The sequence below is a fragment of the Pleurodeles waltl genome, chromosome 12 (assembly GCF_031143425.1).
Source record: "Pleurodeles waltl isolate 20211129_DDA chromosome 12, aPleWal1.hap1.20221129, whole genome shotgun sequence".
Classification (NCBI taxonomy): domain Eukaryota; kingdom Metazoa; phylum Chordata; class Amphibia; order Caudata; family Salamandridae; genus Pleurodeles; species Pleurodeles waltl.
In genome coordinates this window covers 306,337,584-306,357,473 of record NC_090451.1, presented here as the reverse complement: position 1 = coordinate 306,357,473, position 19,890 = coordinate 306,337,584, and the positions used below count along the sequence as shown (strand labels likewise).

Here is a 19,890-nt window from a genome sequence, read left to right as displayed (position 1 = left end):
TATAAAATAATTGAGAAAAGTCCTGCAGGGGGCCTAATGATTTTTATTTTTGCAACTGGAGGGGGCGCGGCAGTAGAAAGTTTGGAGACCACTGAACTAGGGAAACCCGGAATGGGGTAACTTGTGACACTCTCACCAGGTTCTGTTACCCAGAATCCTTTGCAAACCTCAAAATTTGGCAAAGAAATGTTTCCTCACATTTCAGTGCTGCAAAGTTCTGGAATCTGAGGAGAGCCACAAACTTCCTTCTACCCAGCGTTCTCCCAGTTCTCCCAATAAAAATGTTACCTCATTTGTGTGGGTAGGCCTAGTGCCTGCGACAGGAAATGCCCCAAAACACTATGTGGACACATCAAAATTATCAAATTCAAAACTACCTGTTTTTTGTTGTTGGGTGGGGGGGACACCACTGCGTTTTTGGTCCTGGTCTCAGCAGCCATCTAGGGAAACCTACCAAACCCAAACATTTCTGAAAACTAGATACCCGAGGGAGTCCAGGGAGGTGTGACTTGCGTGGATCCCCACAGTGTTTTCGTACCCTGAATCCTCAGCAAACCTCAAATTTAGCTAAAAAAAAAATCACATTTTTCACACATTTTTGTGTGGGATCAATGCAAGCTCACAAATTTCTACCTTTCAACGTTCTCCTCAGTCTCCCGGTAAAAATAATGCTGGTAAAAATAATTTCCTCACTTGTGTAGGTGGGCGAAGTGCCTGTGACGGGGAAGTTTCAAAAACCTGTCGAAAATGAGGGGGAACCAAAGCTGGTCCAAAAGGGCAGTTTGAAAAAAAACATTTTTAGGCTGACAAGTGGGGCAGAATTTTTATCAGTATACAGGGAGTGCAGAATTATTAGGCAAATGAGTATTTTGACCACATCATCCTCTTTATGCATGATGTCTTACTCCAAGCTTTATAGGCTCGAAAGCCTACTACCAATTAAGCATATTAGGTGATGTGCATCTCTGTAATGAGAAGGGGTGTGGTCTAATGACATCAACACCCTATATCAGGTGTGCATAATTATTAGGCAACTTCCTTTCCTTTGGCAAAATGGGTCAAAAGAAGGACTTGACAGGCTCAGAAAAGTCAAAAATAGTGAGATATCTTGCAGAGGGATGCAGCACTCTTAAAATTGCAAAGCTTCTGAAGCGTGATCATCGAACAATCAAGCGTTTCATTCAAAATAGTCAACAGGGTCGCAAGAAGCGTGTGGAAAAACCAAGGCGCAAAATAACTGCCCATGAACTGAGAAAAGTCAAGCGTGCAGCTGCCACGATGCCACTTGCCACCAGTTTGGCCATATTTCAGAGCTGCAACATCACTGGAGTGCCCAAAAGCACAAGGTGTGCAATACTCAGAGACATGGCCAAGGTAAGAAAGGCTGAAAGACGACCACCACTGAACAAGACACACAAGCTGAAACGTCAAGACTGGGCCAAGAAATATCTCAAGACTGATTTTTCTAAGGTTTTATGGACTGATGAAATGAGAGTGAGTCTTGATGGGCCAGATGGATGGGCCCGTGGCTGGATTGGTAAAGGGCAGAGAGCTCCAGTCCGACTCAGACGCCAGCAAGGTGGAGGTGGAGTAGTGGTTTGGGCTGGTATCATCAAAGATGAGCTTGTGGGGCCTTTTCGGGTTGAGGATGGAGTCAAGCTCAACTCCCAGTCCTACTGCCAGTTCCTGGAAGACACCTTCTTCAAGCAGTGGTACAGGAAGAAGTCTGCATCCTTCAAGAAAAACATGATTTTCATGCAGGACAATGCTCCATCACACGCGTCCAAGTACTCCACAGCGTGGCTGGCAAGAAAGGGTATAAAAGAAGGAAATCTAATGACATGGCCTCCTTGTTCACCTGATCTGAACCCCATTGAGAACCTGTGGTCCATCATCAAATGTGAGATTTACAAGGAGGGAAAACAGTACACCTCTCTGAACAGTGTCTGGGAGGCTGTGGTTGCTGCTGCACGCAATGTTGATGGTGAACAGATCAAAACACTGACAGAATCCATGGATGGCAGGCTTTTGAGTGTCCTTGCAAAGAAAGGTGGCTATATTGGTCACTGATTTTTTTTTGTTTTGTTTTTGAATGTCAGAAATGTATATTTGTGAATGTTGAGATGTTATATTGGTTTCACTGGTAATAATAAATAATTGAAATGGGTATATATTTTTTTTTGTTGAGTTGCCTAATAATTATGCACAGTAATAGTCACCTGCACACACAGATATCCCCCTAACATAGCTAAAACTAAAAACAAACTAAAAACTACTTCCAAAAATATTCAGCTTTGATATTAATGAGTTTTTGGGTTCATTGAGAACATGGTTGTTGTTCAATAATAAAATTAATCCTCAAAAATACAACTTGCCTAATAATTCTGCACTCCCTGTAGATCCGGCAATGCTGGGTGGTAGGAATTTTGTGGATTCCTGCAGATTCTGGAAGGTTCCATCACAAAAATGTGGGAAAAATGTGTGATTTCAGGCAAAGTTGGAGGTTTGCAGGGCATTGTGGGTAAGAAAATGGTGCGGGGTGCATGTGAAGCACCCAACCCTGGACTCACCCAGATGTTTAGTTTTCAGATGTGTCTAGGTCTCGTAGGTTTTTCTGCATGGCATCGTCCCAAAGTCCAAAAGTGCAGTCCTCACCATTCCAAGTGTGACTATTTCGAGAGATAGACAAGCTCTCATGGCCCAAATGGAAAACCAAAACCCCAAATAATCAAATGTCCTCTTAATTGTCGTGGGATAAGATGTTTTAGTGTGCAGGCGGAGACCTTCAGTTGGGGTGGGGGGAATAACCATGCCCATACTGGTTTGTAGCCACTAACCCACGATTTTTTTTTATTTTTTATTCCCTGGCATCTAGTAGGCTTTCAGATCGACGTAATAACAATAGGTCGATCTGCCCCCAAGAGGGGCAGAAATGGCCTAAAATAATTTTTTTAATGCTGGCTAAAGACAACTTTAAACAAGTCATCGGCAAAAACCTACACAGGAAGCGTTTTCGAGTTTGTCAGTCATTCTGGATGAGGTCTGATGAGTATAGGATGCCACAGCACTGGTCTTTACTCCCACATGCCTTTACGTTGTGTTGCAAAGCGATCTATCTACCTATCTATCTATCTATGTCTGTCTTTACCCAGTCACTGGGTACTTGGAGTTAGGACCACATTTCCGTAAGAAAAGCGTTTTTTGATTTGCTTAAAACAGTTCAATAAATCTTCACAAATCTTTCTAGGCTCCTTCCTTGAAAGATTCAGGGTAATCCGTCAAGTGGGGGCTGAGAAAAACAAGGATAAAGGGTCCAAAACACATTTTTCCCATTCAGTTTTCCATAGGAAATTTGGCAGAATGCTAGATCTTGGTCCAGAAAGCATGCTTTTTGGTGAAAATCCATTCAGTAGTTTGAGAAATTAACGTTCACAATGTATGTATATAGCGAGACGTGGATCCACCGCAGAAGAGCAGTGGATCCTGTGTTGTTGTGATTAGTTGGCTGTGATTGTTTGTGGTGGATCTGCAACGTCAGCTGTGTTTTGACTGGCTGGCTGCCTCCTGAAGAAATAAATTTGAGCCACCATCTTAGAACTCTGGGCCTCCGTCTGCAGGCCCTAGGAACCTCAAAAATAAAATGAAATAGGTTATATGGGGGCAGGATATGGGTATCCAGACTCCATGGGCCTCGGGGTGAGGGGGTGTTAAAATGAAAAAAAGAAAAAAAATCACCATTTTGGGATCTGTGAATCCACCGCAGTGGTCTGCGCAGTCCTCCTGCAAAATCTCTGTGAATCTTCAGCGCTACAAAATTAATAGATAAACAGTAAAGTAAGTGGGGATTGAGTGCCTGCAGAGAGTTTGGGTGTCCACAGGAGGTTGGACGGAGGACCTTACCTTCTCTTGCCCCAAATCCCCTTCTTTTGTGTGTTTTGGGCTGGTAACTCCCTTCATTATTCTTTTTTTAATTTACACTCTCCTTAACGGCCTTTACCTCTATGCATTCCTAAACCCTAAACTCACGCTTACCTCACTTTAGCTCTAATCACCCCTTAACCTTAAAACCACCCTTAACCCTTTACCCACCAACTCTAAAATCACCCTTTAATCCCTTTACCTACCCTTTATAAATAACCATTACCTGCCTTTTCCTCTACTCACTCCTAAATTCCAAACTCATCATTTACCTCTACCCACAACTTTATCTTTTTTTTAAAAAATAACTTTAAAATAATGTTATGTAAAAATATATACATACATACACTTATCAAAGTAGTAAAGTACCACATGCTAAAAGTAAAAACCCAATAAATATACATAACTGCGTGGTATAGACTGCGGGATAAAGGTAATGTGGAGTAACAGCCGCGGGGCAAAGTCTACATATCATGGTAGACTGCCTGCTTAATTAGTGTTTCTTATTGCAGTGCCTGAATTGTGAAGCAAGACACTCACTATATGATGATGAATAACAGTCCACCTCCAATCTCAAAACCCAGCTACTCTCCAATCCCTTATTAACTGTCTTTGCCCCGATACACAGCACTCTGGTAATGCTACACCAATGGTAATTTTGCACATTAGTGTAATTTTTCTCCTAAATGTGATGCTACATTTTGTTTGCGTAACACCATGGATGAGTTTACGGTTTAAAGTGATTTTATACTGAAAAGCCATATTAATGGTGCAACAAGATTACTTTTGAATCACTCCGTGCAGTTAGTCAAATGTGATGCCTTTCTCATGCACACCTTTGATACTTAATGTGACATTTAGCTACCACGTTTTCTTACTGTACTGAGGGATTTTGTACCCAGATGTGATCTCATACTACTAGTGATTTTGTACCAAGAACGATTTTGCAACTAAATATGCACCTATGTGTTATTTTTGCTCTGTAAGAAAGTTTCCTGGGCGCAAGGGGTAAGCAGGGGTTACTGGGCAACAATTGTGTTGCTTGGGCCTTTTGCCATTGTCGTCACAGGGTCTGACCTACAGTTAAACTGCAAATTGGTTACCAGGTACACCCTATCTGCACCTGACTCCCATGCTATAGAGAGGAAGCATTCCAAGATGTCTCAGAGAGGTAATGTAGGGTGATTGAAAGTTGGAGCTCTATCAGTCATCCAAACAGAATAAATATTGCCCACTCAAATGTTTTTTTTCATATAAAAGATAAGTACTTCATTATACACACCAATATTCTATACCACACACAGTAACCACCAGTAGGCTCAGTGTTCTAATATCAGATACTAAGGGGAAAAGCACATATAGACTAATCAGCTGTAAACTACAGCACAGATAGGAGTTCACTGTTTTGTGTGCGCGTTACTTGTATGTACGTTTTTAATTACCCCACCCTAAGGCTTATTGTGAAGTTACCTAGTAAACCCGCCCAACTGCCAGTGTTTATTATTGTGGGCAGATGTTCTCTTCAGGCTTGTCCGTGCTGCGCAATACCTTAATTTTGTGGTTCTAAAACATGTTGCTCTTCTGAGGAGGTGATTGGCAGACATGATGACTCTGCTCGGGCACAGAGGTACAGAGTGGCTGGTCTGTAGATCACAGAGGTCCCCCGTATCAGCTTGTGGAGCGTAAGGAGGTCACGCCTCCTAGGTAATATCCAGGATACTGATGGACTTGGCTGTCTCTTTTGATAGCTGGTAATGTTATAAGGTCCTTATTAGATGTTTTTCTGTCTCCTTTGTAGTGCTGTCACTGGCTATCTCTTCAGGCATCTGTTGGGGCCCATTATCCCTTATTTGCCATTTCGTGAGCTGGACCAATTAGGTCCTTTTCAAGTGGGATAAAGGTAATAGATATTGTTTATGCATTGCACTAGTGTGGTGGTGGTCACTAATTTCACTAAATGAGCAAGCATGCGCACATTTGTGACAGTGGTGCGCAATGGGTCTGATTATTGGTGATGGTACTTTGCCATCTGAGTAAGTATTGCTTGGATCACAATATGAGGTACACAGGGTGAGTAGTCAAAAGGGTTTGTTTAATTCTATGTTTGTATTAGAGGGAGTTACAGAGACTCACAGGAGCTCTTGTTTTTATCATGAGTTTTTATAGTTTTAGAAAATCATGGTGCCTGCCACCTCATCACCGCTGCTTGGGGGTTTAATCCACGTCTGTTGAAACTGTTTGTGCTCTGAAGAAGGTGTGTGGCCGGCTGACCGCTGGACACTGAAATGCACTTCGGCACCTACACTTTAGTCTTACAGTCACCATAAAAAAGTATTTGCTGTACTCAAGTTTTTCTTCAATGCCGTGTTGATCAGTGTATTAAGTACTGTTTAAGGGACATTCCCAGAACACTCAATGATTTGAATGTAATTATTTGCCACTATATTGAGTGTATGCTCTGTGAATATCTACATCATGATACTGTTATCTTGAGCATGTGTTTGGTTAGGTTAATAGGACTGGTCTCATTTGTGTTTTAATGTGTTTGTACTTGAGTATGATATGCTAATGTTTGAATGGTATGTATGGAGGTTGTAAGTGTGAAATGCATGTTTTCATAAAAAAATTGGGGGGATTGGGCAGTATAAAATGTGTTAACGTTTTAATCATTTTGGAAAATGTGTAACTAAACTTTAAGTAAACAAAAGAAATAAGAGACATGTTTCATTATATACATTTATTTAGATGTCAGTGGTAATTTACAACTCTGTCTGCGAGCTTATTGTTGGAGTTGGGTTGTTCTCTTTGGTTTGTTGTACTTTCCCTGTTCTGCTCTAATATCAGTTTGTTTGTGAGGAACCGCTATTTTCTCTTCTCAGCAGATCAGGCAGGTTTCCTCAGGCCGCCACTGGTAGCAGAGAGGCTTACAGAGGGTAGCATCTGTGAACATACAATTGCTTCCCTCTGCAAAGGCCCGTGGACCCACTCCAATACTCAGGACGGACAGGGTAGCTTCCATGCCTTCGTCTTCTCCTCTGGGCAGCCCCAAAGCACCCATCACAGCACAGTTCTCGCCTTCCTACAGGCACCTAACTCCTGCAGGGGCAATGTGCCTTCCCATGTCTCAGCATCCAGAAGACGTACACAGGCAAACACACTATCTAAGTGGGAGAGTGTGGACTCACTCATAGTCATTTTCCAGACCAAGGATATGAATCCAACAGTCTGTCTTGGAACGAGTTCGAAGTGTTTTCCTTTCCTTCTTGTATTCTTCCTCTGCAGAGCATACAATGAGAAGTAATAATGAAGGACATCTCAAACCGGAATATCTGCATCTCTGGGCACTACTAAGGTTGAATCTGTGCACCTGTCTGACATCCTCACTTTGGTATAGCACCCCTAGGAGTGACAAAAGGGACCTACTCTGCATAAAGGATGCCCTTTGCAATAGAAGAGATCTGCTGGCTTGCTTCCCTTGCATAATTGGACTTTTTTGCCACATTAATTGGTCAACCCTGCCACATATTTTGGTCCTTTCTGCCACATAATTCCATTGACCCTGCATATAAGTAAAGGGCTTGTAGGGCTACCGGAATATCTTTTTAAACAAGGCCCCTAAAACACAAACTACTCCCAGGTGTAAAACATATTTACTTGGCAGTTGGTACAGGCGACATTGCCCGTGGGGCAATGAATAAATAATTGTACTCCAACAAGGCGTGCTTACTGGATCACTGTCCCTTTACTGCAGTCGGGGAAGTCAACAAAATGCCCATGATTTTTCACGCACTTGAGGAGAGCTGCCTCACATGATATTTATGATCCTCAGTCATTCTTGAACCAAAATATTAGTTATAGAATATTGACCATTATACGCATAATCAACTGTAAGCTGTCCTTGAGGTTAGTTTTTATAAATACCCGCACTCGCAGCTCAGTTTTCACAGATTCAAACGTGTAGTTCATCTGGTCAGGTTTCTGATTTGTATTCACAGCTTATATCACGTTACAAAAATAAAACTACAAATCCCAGAATGCAGAGCAGAAACATAAACTAAATGAGCAAATCACAAATCGAACTAGGGAGCTGGACAACTCCGATACTAACCCAAGGCTGGTTTCCAGCTTGTGTCATGTTATAAAAATAAAACTACAAGTCTCAAAGTGAATATGTGTGCTGCAAAAACATGTACTAAACAGATCAGAGTGAATGTAATAAAAAAATGTCAAAATAACTCTGGCGATTAATGTTCTTTTTGGAGAGAGAGCGTACTTTTGTCTAGTGGCAGTTTGGTCTCTATAAGGTAGCGCAGAGGGTCAGTATTCTTTCTCGAGCGAGAACGTACTTTTGTCTAGTTGAAGCTTGGAGTCATTATAAGGTAGCGCAGAGCATTAATGTGCCTGCTGCAAAGAACGTGTGCTAGTCAAATCACAAAGTGCATAAAATGTAAAAATAACTCTGGCGATTTATGTTCTTTCTGGAGAGAGAATGTACTTTTGTCTGGTGGAAGCTTGGAGTCATCATAAGGCAGCGGAGAGGGTTAATATACATGCTGCAAAGAACGTGTACTAATCAGACAGAGTGCATATAATGTAAAAACGATACCGTCGTTATGAGCGACATGGCAGCCACGGAGCGCAGACAAAAGAAAAAAGTAGTTTGCCCAAGCTGAAGTACATCAGCAATTGTGCAATTATCCCTCTAACAGGATCGGTGTCCAAGGCGGTAACTAAACTGCTCCAAGGTAGGACAAACGTAAAGTATTTACCAATGACATCAAGTGAATTTTGGAAGGCAAGCCTAAAAGTTTTTCTACCAAGGCTAAAGATGTTCACTCGTACACCATGTCTTGTAAATCTACTGATGGCAGCTCTACCAGCTCACCCTCATACACTCCTCCTATCTTTCTCGTATCCCACATACAATCCCTGAAAGTATGAATCCAAACAGGATAATTTCAGCATAAATCTACATAGCCTGGAACACTGTTTGTAGCAAAGATGCTCCTACTCTGTCACAAACCAAAATACTATACATAGCAAAGGAATTTCTTGTTCAACCTTTATTACTTCTAACTGGAAGTTAACTTCTCATCTATTCACAGCACTTAATGCACCACGCACAGAGCCCCTTCCGCCCTGCAGGTTTGTTTCTTCCATAAAACCGGGTCTTTATTCTTAAGCCACACACTGAAAACCAGTTAAGACATGTTTCAGTGGCTTTAATTGTATTTGTGCCACCTTCTTCTTGGACAATATTTGAATTGAAAAATGCTATGTTGTCACAAGTTTTTTTTTTTACTATGTCACACGCTTTTGCTCTGTTTGTCCCCTTGTTTTCCCGGTCTTCCTATCCTCCCCGTATCTTGCTATTTTTACATATAAGGTCATCAATACTTCTATCACCTCTCTGGTGTCCCTTGAATTCTGACACAACCGTCCTCTACCGTTCTGGTGAAGCCTTCGTTTTGTTCTCCCTGGTCTTGCACCCTGACTTCTAATGTCCTTACTCCCTCTGTTTTTTTTTCTTTTTGGAATGATTTATTTTAATGTCTTTGTTTACATTACCCTGTTTTTCTTTTTGTTAACGCATGTCTTGGTAAACCATTTCTTATTGTTTCCTTTCACTGTTGGAGAAATTGCCCTTTGTTTTCTTTTATTGTAGTACTGTTATTTGTAAGAGAGTGCTTTTTACTTTCCTTTGAATTTTAAAATGTGAAGCACGCTGAAACCATCTGGTAATACTGCACCGTGGAAGAAAGTAAAAAAAGTAAATGATTCATATAATCCATGAAAGACATGTCTCCTATTGCAGTATTCCCTCAGAATTGATTTTGCCTTTATATTTGAGCTTTTTTTGCTGTCATTGCTCTGGGTAGGAATGGGAATGATGCTGGACATGTGTCCAGTGGCACTCTCCACCATTAAGCTGGTTAAAAGGGAATCCACTGGCATTCGCAATCAAAGCCATTTTTAAGGAATGGCTATGGGCTGCCTACCCTCAGTAACTTCCAGAATGCCCATGAGACAAATATCATTGCATCCGGCCAGTCTTCTAATCATTCATCTAATGATTTGGAAGCACCATAAAACAGCTGCACAGAAGTCTACAACTGTGTTTTCCGGCACGGACACATGGCCTCCTGTCTCAGAAACCATGTCCACCTCGTTGTGATGGTGTAGGAAGTTGGCTCTGTATGCACTATTTCAAAGTAAGGAATAGTATGCACAGAGTCCAAGGGTTCCCCTTAGAGGTAAGATAGTGGCAAAAAGAGATAATTCTAATGCTCTATTTTGTGGTAGTGTGGTCGAGCAGTAGGCTTATCAAAGGAGTAGTGTTAAGCATTTGTTGTACACATACAGGCAATAAATGAGGAACACACACTCAGAGACAATTCCAGGCCAATAGGATTTTTTTATAGAAAAATATATTTTCTTAGTTTATTTTAAGAACCACAGGTTCAAGATTTACATGTAATACTTCAAATGAAAGGTATTGCAGGTAGGTACTTTAGGAACTTTCAATTATCAAAATAGCATGTACAGTTTTCACCTAAATGACATATAGCTATTTTAAAACTAGACACAGTGCAATTTTCAACAGTTCCTGGGGGGAGTAAGAGTTTGTTAGTTTTTGCAGGTAAGTAAACCACCTACGGGGTTCAAGTTTGGGTCCAAGGTAGCCCACCGTTGGGGGTTCAGAGCAACCCCAAAGTTACCACACCAGCAGCTCAGGGCCGGTCAGGTGCAGAGGTCAAAGTGGTGCCCAAAACGCATAGGCTTCAATGGAGAAGGGGGTGCCCCGGTTACAGTCTGCCAGCAGGTAAGTACCTGCGTCTTCGAGGGCAGACCAGGGGGGTTTTGTAGGGCACCGGGGGGGACACAAGTCCACACAGAAAGTACACCCTCAGCGGCACGGGGCGGCCGGGTGCAGTGTGCAAACAAGCATCAGGTTTGTAATAGAAAGCAATGGGAGACCAAGGGGTCTCTTCAGCGATGCAGGCAGGAAAAGGGGGGGGGCTCCTCGGGGTAGCCACCACCTGGGCAAGGGAGATGGCTACCTGGGGGTCGCTCCTGCACTGGAGGTCGGATCCTTCAGGTCCTGGGGGCTGCGGGTGCAGTGTCCCTACCAGGCGTCGGGTTCTTGGAAGCAGGCAGTCGCGGTCAGGGGGAGCCTCGGGATTCCCTCTGCAGGCGTTGCTTTGGGGGCTCAGAGGGGTCAACTCTGGCTACTCGCGGTCTCGCAGTCGCCGGGGAGTCCTCCCTGAAGTGATTGTTCTCCACAAGTCGAGCCGGGGGCGTCGGGTGCAGAGTGCCAAGTCTCACGCTTCCGGCGGGAAGCGCGTGTTGTTTCAAAGTTGCTTCTTTGTTGCAAAGTTGCAGCCTTTGGTGAACAGAGCCGCTGTCCTCAGGAGTTCTTGGTCCTTCTAGATGCAGGGCAGTCCTCTGAGGCTTCAGAGGTGGCTGGTCCCTGTGGAAAAGCGTCGCTGGAGCAGTGTCTTTAGAAGTGGGGAGACAGGCCGGTAGAGCTGGGGCCAAAGCAGTTGGTGTCTCCGTCTTCTCTGCAGGGTTTTTCAGCTTAGCAGTCCTCTTTTTCTTAGGTTGCAGGAATCTGAGTTCCTAGGTTCTGGGGAGCCCCTAAATACTGAATTTAGGGGTGTGTTTAGGTCTGGGGGGTTAGTAGCCAATGGCTACTAGCCCTGAGGGTGGCTACACCCTCTTTGTGCCTCCTCCCTGAGGGGAGGGGGGCACATCCCTAATCCTATTGGGGGAATCCTCCATCTGCAAGATGGAGGATTTCTAAAAGTTAGTCACCTCAGCTCAGGACACCTTAGGGGCTGTCCTGACTGGCCAGTGACTCCTCCTTGTTTTTCTCATTATCTCCTCCGGCCTTGCCACCAAAAGTGGGGCCGTGGCCGGAGGGGGCAGGCAACTCCACTAGCTGGAGTGCCCTGGGGTGCTGTAACAAAGGGGGTGAGCCTTTGAGGCTCACCGCCAGGTGTTACAGTTCCTGCAGGGGGAGGTGTGAAGCACCTCCACCCAGTACAGGCTTTGTTACTAGCCACAGAGTGACAAAGGCACTCTCCCCATGTGGCCAGCAACATGTCGGGTGTGTGGCAGGCTGCTAAAACTAGTCACCCTACACGGATAGTTGGTTAAGGTTTTAGGGGGCACCTCTAAGGTGCCCTCTGGGGTGTATGTTACAATAAAATGTACACTGGCATCAGTGTGCATTTATTGTGGTGAGAAGTTTGATACCAAACTTCACAGTTTTCAGTGTAGCCATTATGGTGCTGTGGAGTTCGTGCATGACAGACTCCCAGACCATATACTCTTATGGCTACCCTGCACTTACAATGTCTAAGGTTTTGCTTAGACACTGTAGGGGCATAGTGCTCATGCACTTATGCCCTCACCTATGGTATAGTGCACCCTGCCTTAGGGCTGTAAGGCCTGCTAGAGGGGTGACTTATCTATACTTCATAGGAAGTGTGAGGTTGGCATGGCACCCTGAGGGGAGTGCCATGTCGACTTAGTCTTTTTATCCCCACCAGCACACACAAGCTGGCAAGCAGTGTGTCTGTGCTGAGTGAGGGGTCCCCAGGGTGGCATAAGACATGCTGCAGCCCTTAGAGACCTTCCCTGGCATCAGGGCCCTTGGTACCAGGGGTACCAGTTACAAGGGACTTACCTGGATGCCAGGGTGTGCCAATTGTGGAAACAAAAGTACAGGTTAGGGAAAGAACACTGGTGCTGGGGCCTGGTTAGCAGGCCTCAGCACACTTTCAAATCAAAACTTAGCATCAGCAAAGGCAAAAAAGTCAGGGGGTAACCATGCCAAGGAGGCATTTCCTTACAGATTTTCTTGGTGGAGGAGGTTTACAGCTGCTCCCACTGTCTGTTTTGGATACTAAGGCCTGGTGTGTTTGTGAGATGGGCTGCAGAATGACCACAGTGGGTGACGAGCTATCTGGAGGCCTAGTAGAAGACCGGCTACAGCTGAGCAATGGGGTCAGAACAGCATAAACATGTGGGTTAATGCACTTATCAAGCTTGCCCTGATTGGAGGGAATGGAAGGGCATTTTTGGCTTCCATCATGATGCTTCGAAAATTGGGCACCCAGAAAGGACATCTCATCAAGGATGTGACTTTACCTCACTCATACAAAACCTAGTTCTGCTTAACCTACATACCACTGACCTATCACTAGAAACATCTTCTTTCACTTCAATAGATTAGTAAAAACTTGTGAGAGATTCATTTATAAACAAGGAGTCCCCTAAAAACTAAATAAACTGCTACTTGCTCCAGTGCCTTACTCTAAAGATTACAAACACCTGAACCGCTCATTCCGAACATTGTATACCATCCACCTGTCAACAAAACAAGTTTTGATGGTTTACTTCACAGTAGCACTGAACAACTCACCTATTCTTGCGATTAGACTTTCCTGGAAAACTTTCTGGTAAAAGACAGACGCCCACACACTCTCCTGAAACCATTCCTATCAGACACCATACTAGTGCAACATTGCACCTTATCTACCTCAACAAGGGATCCTTTATAAGCTTACCTTTCATGAAGAAACACTGCCCACAAATGTCAAACTATGTTAAAGTGGATTGCTCATACCACCCCTACATTCATTTCAACTTCCTAAGCTTAACACCCTCCTCTTGATAAACCAAAGATGCAAATGGTAAATGCTAAAGATCTCAAACACACTAGCAACAAGCATTGGCAAGCCAATAGATGTGGCTTTAATTTGTTAATGAATGTGAACACAGGCATGCCCAAATGGGCAGATTACGTGTCATGTCTCTGAGCAACATATCTCTTTCTGTGCCTCCTTTGTATATGTAAATAAAATTGGGGATCAGAGAGATGCAGATTGCACAGAAACATAGTCTGCATATTTGTGCATGTGTTAGCCCATCAAAGCTAGACCTCATGATGTTTACAGTGCTTGGTTACATTTGACTGAAGCTGATTACTTGACTTCATATGCCATCATGGACCAAACAGTGTTCTGTCATTGGCAGCAGTGGCGTAACATAAGCCCCGTGGTGCGCGGGCTCAGCAAGCTTGAGAGCGCCTGACTGAGTTGGGTTCCATAAACTTTGTAGGGGGGTGGCCCTCTCAAATTACATTATGCCACTGATTGGCAGGTGAGTAGCAGAAATTGGTAGCACTCTTGCATTATCGGGGTCGTAGCTAGGCTTGCTTTTTGCACTAAATTTGAATAATCCATATGTCATCATCCCTGCTTTTGGACTGTTGTCATTACAAGTCTTTCTAGACTCTTGTTTAGTTTGTAAATCTTCCCAGTCACTGCTGAATAGCGTTTCGTCTTCTATGTTTTGGACCAGCCTGATCAGCATTCTACAGCTAAGATGCTAATGATATCTTAGTACTGACATGTTTATTTTGCTTAAAACCATGCAGGTAACTTTCCCAAGATCAGTGATGACCTGGTCAACTCGTATCATCTTTTGCTCTGTGCTCTGGATCTAGTTTATGGGAACGTGCTTCAGTGTCCAAATCGCAAGGACCTTCTAAATCCAAATTTCAAAGGTACGTTGCAAGTTATTTGCTAGTATCAAATGTAGTGTTTTTTGTTGTTTTTTTGTTGTTGTTGAAAATTCAACCTTTTTGCACTCAAGAAGGCAAGCACAAACCAGGGCACTGTCTTCTAACCATTGACAAGGTGATAAAAATGGTAAGAGCCTAGCAATATGCATTAATGTGCACCAGGAACACAGAGAAGAGGAATACTAATTATTTGGTCTGACCAGCACTATGAAGACCTCCCAAAGCAAAGAACTTCCACTGTTGGCTCTGCCTAAGCATTCGATAACTCAAATAATTACACCTAGTTTACAGAGACTTAAAAACAATTCCTCTAAAGTTTTGAGATGTTTAATGCAAGCATATTTAATGCAAACTTCTGAAATGATGAGGCTCGAGTAATTAATGCTAAACTTGCAGCAGCGTTTGATGTTAAATGTATTGCGGAAGAAGCTATACTTACTTATTAGCAGTAATGTGTGATAATTAAGGTAATCAGAACACAAACTGGAAGCAAACATAGTTTTAACATATATGCGTACTCGCCACATGCTATATGGTATTTGGGGGAGAAGTCTTCCCTGGCCTAACTCAAATTTATGGCTGGCTCAACAAGACATCTCATCTTCCACAAAAATAAATTTTAAAATGGTTTCTCAGATGTGTTATAAATTCTCATTAAACATTTTACAGTGTATCGTGTTCTCTCTCTCTCTCTCTCTCTCTCTCTCTCTCTCTCTCTCTCTCTCTCTCTCTCTCTCTCTCTCTCTCTCTCTATTTTATACACACACACACACACACACACACAACCACTAGTCAAAAAGTGGCACTGTTTTGGAATGTTTTTTGTGGAACTTCCTCAAACGGCGCCATAGTTATTAGCAACACAAAAAAGGCATTTCCTGTGGAACCATGATAATATGACTCGTAGCTACCCAGTGGATTGGGCTGTTTGGAAAGTTTCGGGGTGATCCATTAAGCGGGAGCTGAGAAAAAAGGTGTGTCCTAGGACGCATGTTCCCTGTGCAATTTCCCATGGGGATTTTAGACGCGATTACAGCCCTAACAGCTGGACGAAATTACATCAAATTTGAAAGAAAGCTAGATCTTGATCCAGAAAGAGTGTTGGTTTTTAATTTATTGTAAATCAGTTCAGTAGTTTTGGAGCTATTAAAGGAGAAGGAAATAGAGATATTTAGGGGCGCAGATCCAGTCTCAGAGGATCCACAAATCTGGGGTAAAAGCAAGACACTGATTGGCTGGCTGCAACCTGAGAGGAAAGTTGCGGCCACCATTTTCTTACTCGCATTGGTCCTGAAAACTGACATAAGATGTTAAGATACAGGAATCCTGACCCCATAGGACAGATGGAGGGGTGCCTGAGGGACCCCTCTCAGGGAAAAAAATTGCCCAAAAATGTTTTTTTTGGACAATCTGCAGATTCACAGCGGCACTCAGCACAACCCACAGTGTAAATATGCGACAGATCGACAGATCCAAAATTTACTGGAAAAAATATACATTCACTCAAATTCCAAAACCTGCTGTGCGTGGCTTGCGGTTGGGTGCATGCAAGGGGATAGGCTGTGGCCAGTCCCTGTCACCAACCTCCGCCACGCACAGCTAAGAACCATCCACAGCGTTGGTTGTATTAACATCCAGTAATTAAATATCACTTTATGTTAAAAAAAAATGTTTAAAAAAATATTAAAAATTCACTGAAAAAACCCCAAAAGGTTACAGGGACATTATAGTTAGGTTGACGTTTTACCCACACAAAATGATAGAAATTCATTAGTTTTAGTTATACTTCTAGTTATACTTATACTAACTATAACTTGTGTTGTTTAGTAACTTTAGGCCACAAGTCATACAAGTTATAGTTTCTTCACATAAGTATAACTATAAGTGTAACTATAACTGCTGAATTTCTGTGGTTTTGTATGGGTAAAGCGGCCCTGTAACTGTTGTTTTTTTCAGTATATATATAAAATTATATTTTCATAACATATACCAGAAGACGAATAGTTTGGATATTGCTGTTTTATAAAGAAATGCTCATTATAAAGCCCAAAAACCAAGCGAGTAATACTGAAATATGAAATTAAGTATACTCTAGCTAGGACGAAGGTAGTAAATTCAGCAAGCTTTGGCAAAGCCAGTGGGTCTCACCTACGTGAGAGCTATTTGTTTTGCCAATGTCTTTTAGCCTTGTTGTAGAGCCAGTGAGGCTACTGTGCATTATGAGTAAAAAAAACAGAAAAGTGATGAGACACTAGAAGCTTAAAAAAAAAGTGCTATGACTGGGTCATATCACTTTTTTTCTTATGGCATGTGGAGAAGGCAACACAGACAGCAGGGGGTGGGAGGGAAGAGGCAACATGGATGTATGGAGATTACGTGTTTTGGAGGGAAGAAGCAACACAGATAAAGAGAGGTCAAGAAGCAACACAGAGAGTGATGGGTGGGAGGGAAGAACAAACAAGGACGACAGGAGAAGATGAAAGCAAAATAGTACTTCAATAGCAGCGCCAGCAGCAGAAGGACCCTAATCAAGATGATTAGTACTTAAACCATCCTTCTGATGAAAGAAAATTAAGTGAAGTTGGCGTACGCTGCCTATTTAGGAAACAGCAAATGAGAGGGGCATGAAGCTTACAGATTGTAAGTAATGGGTGGGCTCCAAATCCCTCTAGAAAGCAATCTCTTTCTCATCTGGTAGCATATACACTGTCACAGTGGAGACCTATAAAGGATCAGACTGTTCTGCGAAGTATGATAGAGTGGAGTTTACCAGGCCTTGCAAACTGTAAGGTCTTGGGTGATCATGAACCAAACTGTACAAACATTTATAGGGGAAAAACAGCAGAAAAGCCAGGGTCAGCATTCTCCAGTGTTGCTACAGAGAAAAGGCATTTTAAAAGAGCAGAGGCGAGCTTCTGAAGCTGTGACCAGGAGGAAGGGACAGAGGTCTGGCTCTGCTACCAGAATATCTAGTATCAAAAAGAACAACGGTTCTCATTGGAATAAGATGATTTAAAGAAAGAAAAAAAGCACAGTCGCACAATAAAAATGTTGTAGGATGTCAATAGAGAAGACAAATAATTGTTCAAACACTTATTGTGGCAAAATAAATAATAGTTTATATTTGTCAAACCACATCTGGTGCGCAGTGTTCCAAGTGAAATGAAACCAAAAAAGAGAAGAGACATTTGGCACAACTAGCCAAGTATCCAACCCCTTTTAATTAATATAAGGGCTGGTTTGTAATAGATATTTATCTCATTGGTTGTTTGTCACAGTTTGAAAACCTGTTTTTCATTTTCTTCTTGATTGATTTATATAATTGTATTTTTTGGTTTCAGTTATATGTATAACACACACACACTCACACTCACACTCACACTCACACTCTCTTTCTCTTTCTCTTTCTCTCTCTCTCTCTCAGTGTTACAAGTTGGTTTTCTTCGAAGAAGTGTTTTCGAGTCACAGGATCGAGTGACTCCTCCTCTTTAGCTCCATTGCGCATGGGCATCGACTCCATGTTAGATTGTTTTCTTTCCGCCATCGGGTTCGGATGTGTTTCTTTTCGCTTCGATAGTTTGAGTCGGAAAAGTTCTAAAACTCAATAATTCTCGTCAGTATTGTTTCGATCGCGTACCATCTTCAATTGAAACTTCGGTACCTTGGAGTCAAACAAATATACTCACCCTTCGGGGTGTCTGCGCCCAACTCGGGCCTAGTTGGTCCGACCGCGTGGAAGCCTCATGGACTGGACCCCATTCCGCTTTTGTCCTCGGTACCACGCAAAATTTCCCTACACAGAACAACATGTCGTCTGTAATCTCTGTCTCTCCCCAAACCATCGGGAAGAAAATTGTGAGGCTTGCAGATCCTTCTGTTCGAAGAAAACTCTCAAGAGACAGAAGAGCACGAAGACTCGAGATGGCGTCCAAGAGCACTGAAAAGAGCACCGAACGTCTCGACGTAGAGGAAGAGGAGATCATGCACACGGCAGTCTCCATCCGAGGGTCCGACTCCTAACAGGAGGATCTGGATTTTAAGTTGGAGAAACCAAAAAGGTGAAATACCTCAGGATTTACTTACCGAAAGTTATCACTCATTTTACCATGTTTACCAATACAATGTTCCTGCTTTACTGGTCGCTCTTTATAGAACCTTGACAGAAGAGACAAGTTATGATGCTTTGGGTGTGGCTGGACCCCTGGCAACAAGCTTCTTTAAAGCCTTCAGTTAGGTTCAGACAAGACTGCAGCAGACGTTTTTCTCCAGGTAGTGGACAGTGCCCTACAGGTTCTTAACTTAAATGATCCTGTGGGACCTGGTTACTGCTTGATGCTTTTTCAGTTTGCTTTCCCTTTTATGTGTTCAGTCAAGCAAATGGGTAAAGAATAAAGACTTCGTCTCACATCTAGTCTGCCTTCTGCAATTGATTACAATGTTTAGCATGAACTACTAGTGACCTATTTCTTCGGCCATATCCTATCACCAATATGTCAACGGTGCTCCGCTGCATCTGAAAATCTCCTCCGTAGCTAACTGCTTGCTGTCCAGCCAGACCTTGGGAAAAAATCACTTGAACGGCTGCCACCATCTGAAAAAATACACACTGAAAAATTGTAATCTTCCTACCTCCTGATCTCCCTGCACAATTCCATCTCTGTACTCCAAATCCCACAGCATCATCTCAGATAAAAGGCTTCTCCTCCACTCACAAATAAACAAGATGGCCAAGAATGTCCAAATTCAACTCTGACCTCTCCAGCATATAAAAGATTGCAACCTGAGCTGGAGTCTAAGGCCACAGCAGATGTCTTGCAGTTCTCAAGATTAGATTGCCTCTTCACTGGATACCTAGGGCCGTATTTATACTTTTTGGCGCACAACTGCGCCAACGCAGTTGTGCGTCAAAAAATTTAACGCCGGCTAACGCCATTCCAAAGCACCATGCGGGCGCCTTATTTGTGGAATGACATTAGCCGGCGGAGCTGCCTGGTGTGCGTCAAAAAAATGACTTACACCAGGCAGCGCCGGCGTAGGGGAAAATGGAGCTTGGGCGTCAAAAAATGGGGCAAGTCAGGCTGAGGCAAAATGTTCGCCTCAACCCGATTTGCGCCATTTTTTTTTTTACTCCCAACCCCCATTTAAATGACTCCTGTCTTAGCAAAGACAGGAGTCATGCCCAGGGGACTTCTGTCCCCCGGGCATGGTCATTGGGCATAGTGGCATGTAGGGGGGCACATATCAGGCCCCCCTATGCCACCCAAAAACAAAATTACTTACCTGAACTTACCTTAAGTTCCCTGGGATGGGTCCCTCCATCCTTGGGCGTCCTCCTGGGGTGGGCAAGGGTGGCAGGGGGTGTCCCTGGGGGCATGGGA

General features: G+C 43.2%; 1 protein-coding gene across 1 annotated transcript in view; it reads left to right on the top strand.

The window, feature by feature from the left end:
* Positions 1–19,890, top strand: part of RBL2 (RB transcriptional corepressor like 2) — a 533,156-nt gene that overhangs the window by 93,217 nt on the left and 420,049 nt on the right. The window contains exon 5 of the mRNA XM_069216335.1: positions 14,366–14,494. Within this exon, the coding sequence (XP_069072436.1) occupies positions 14,366–14,494 (129 nt within the window). The remainder of the gene's footprint in view (positions 1–14,365; positions 14,495–19,890) is intronic.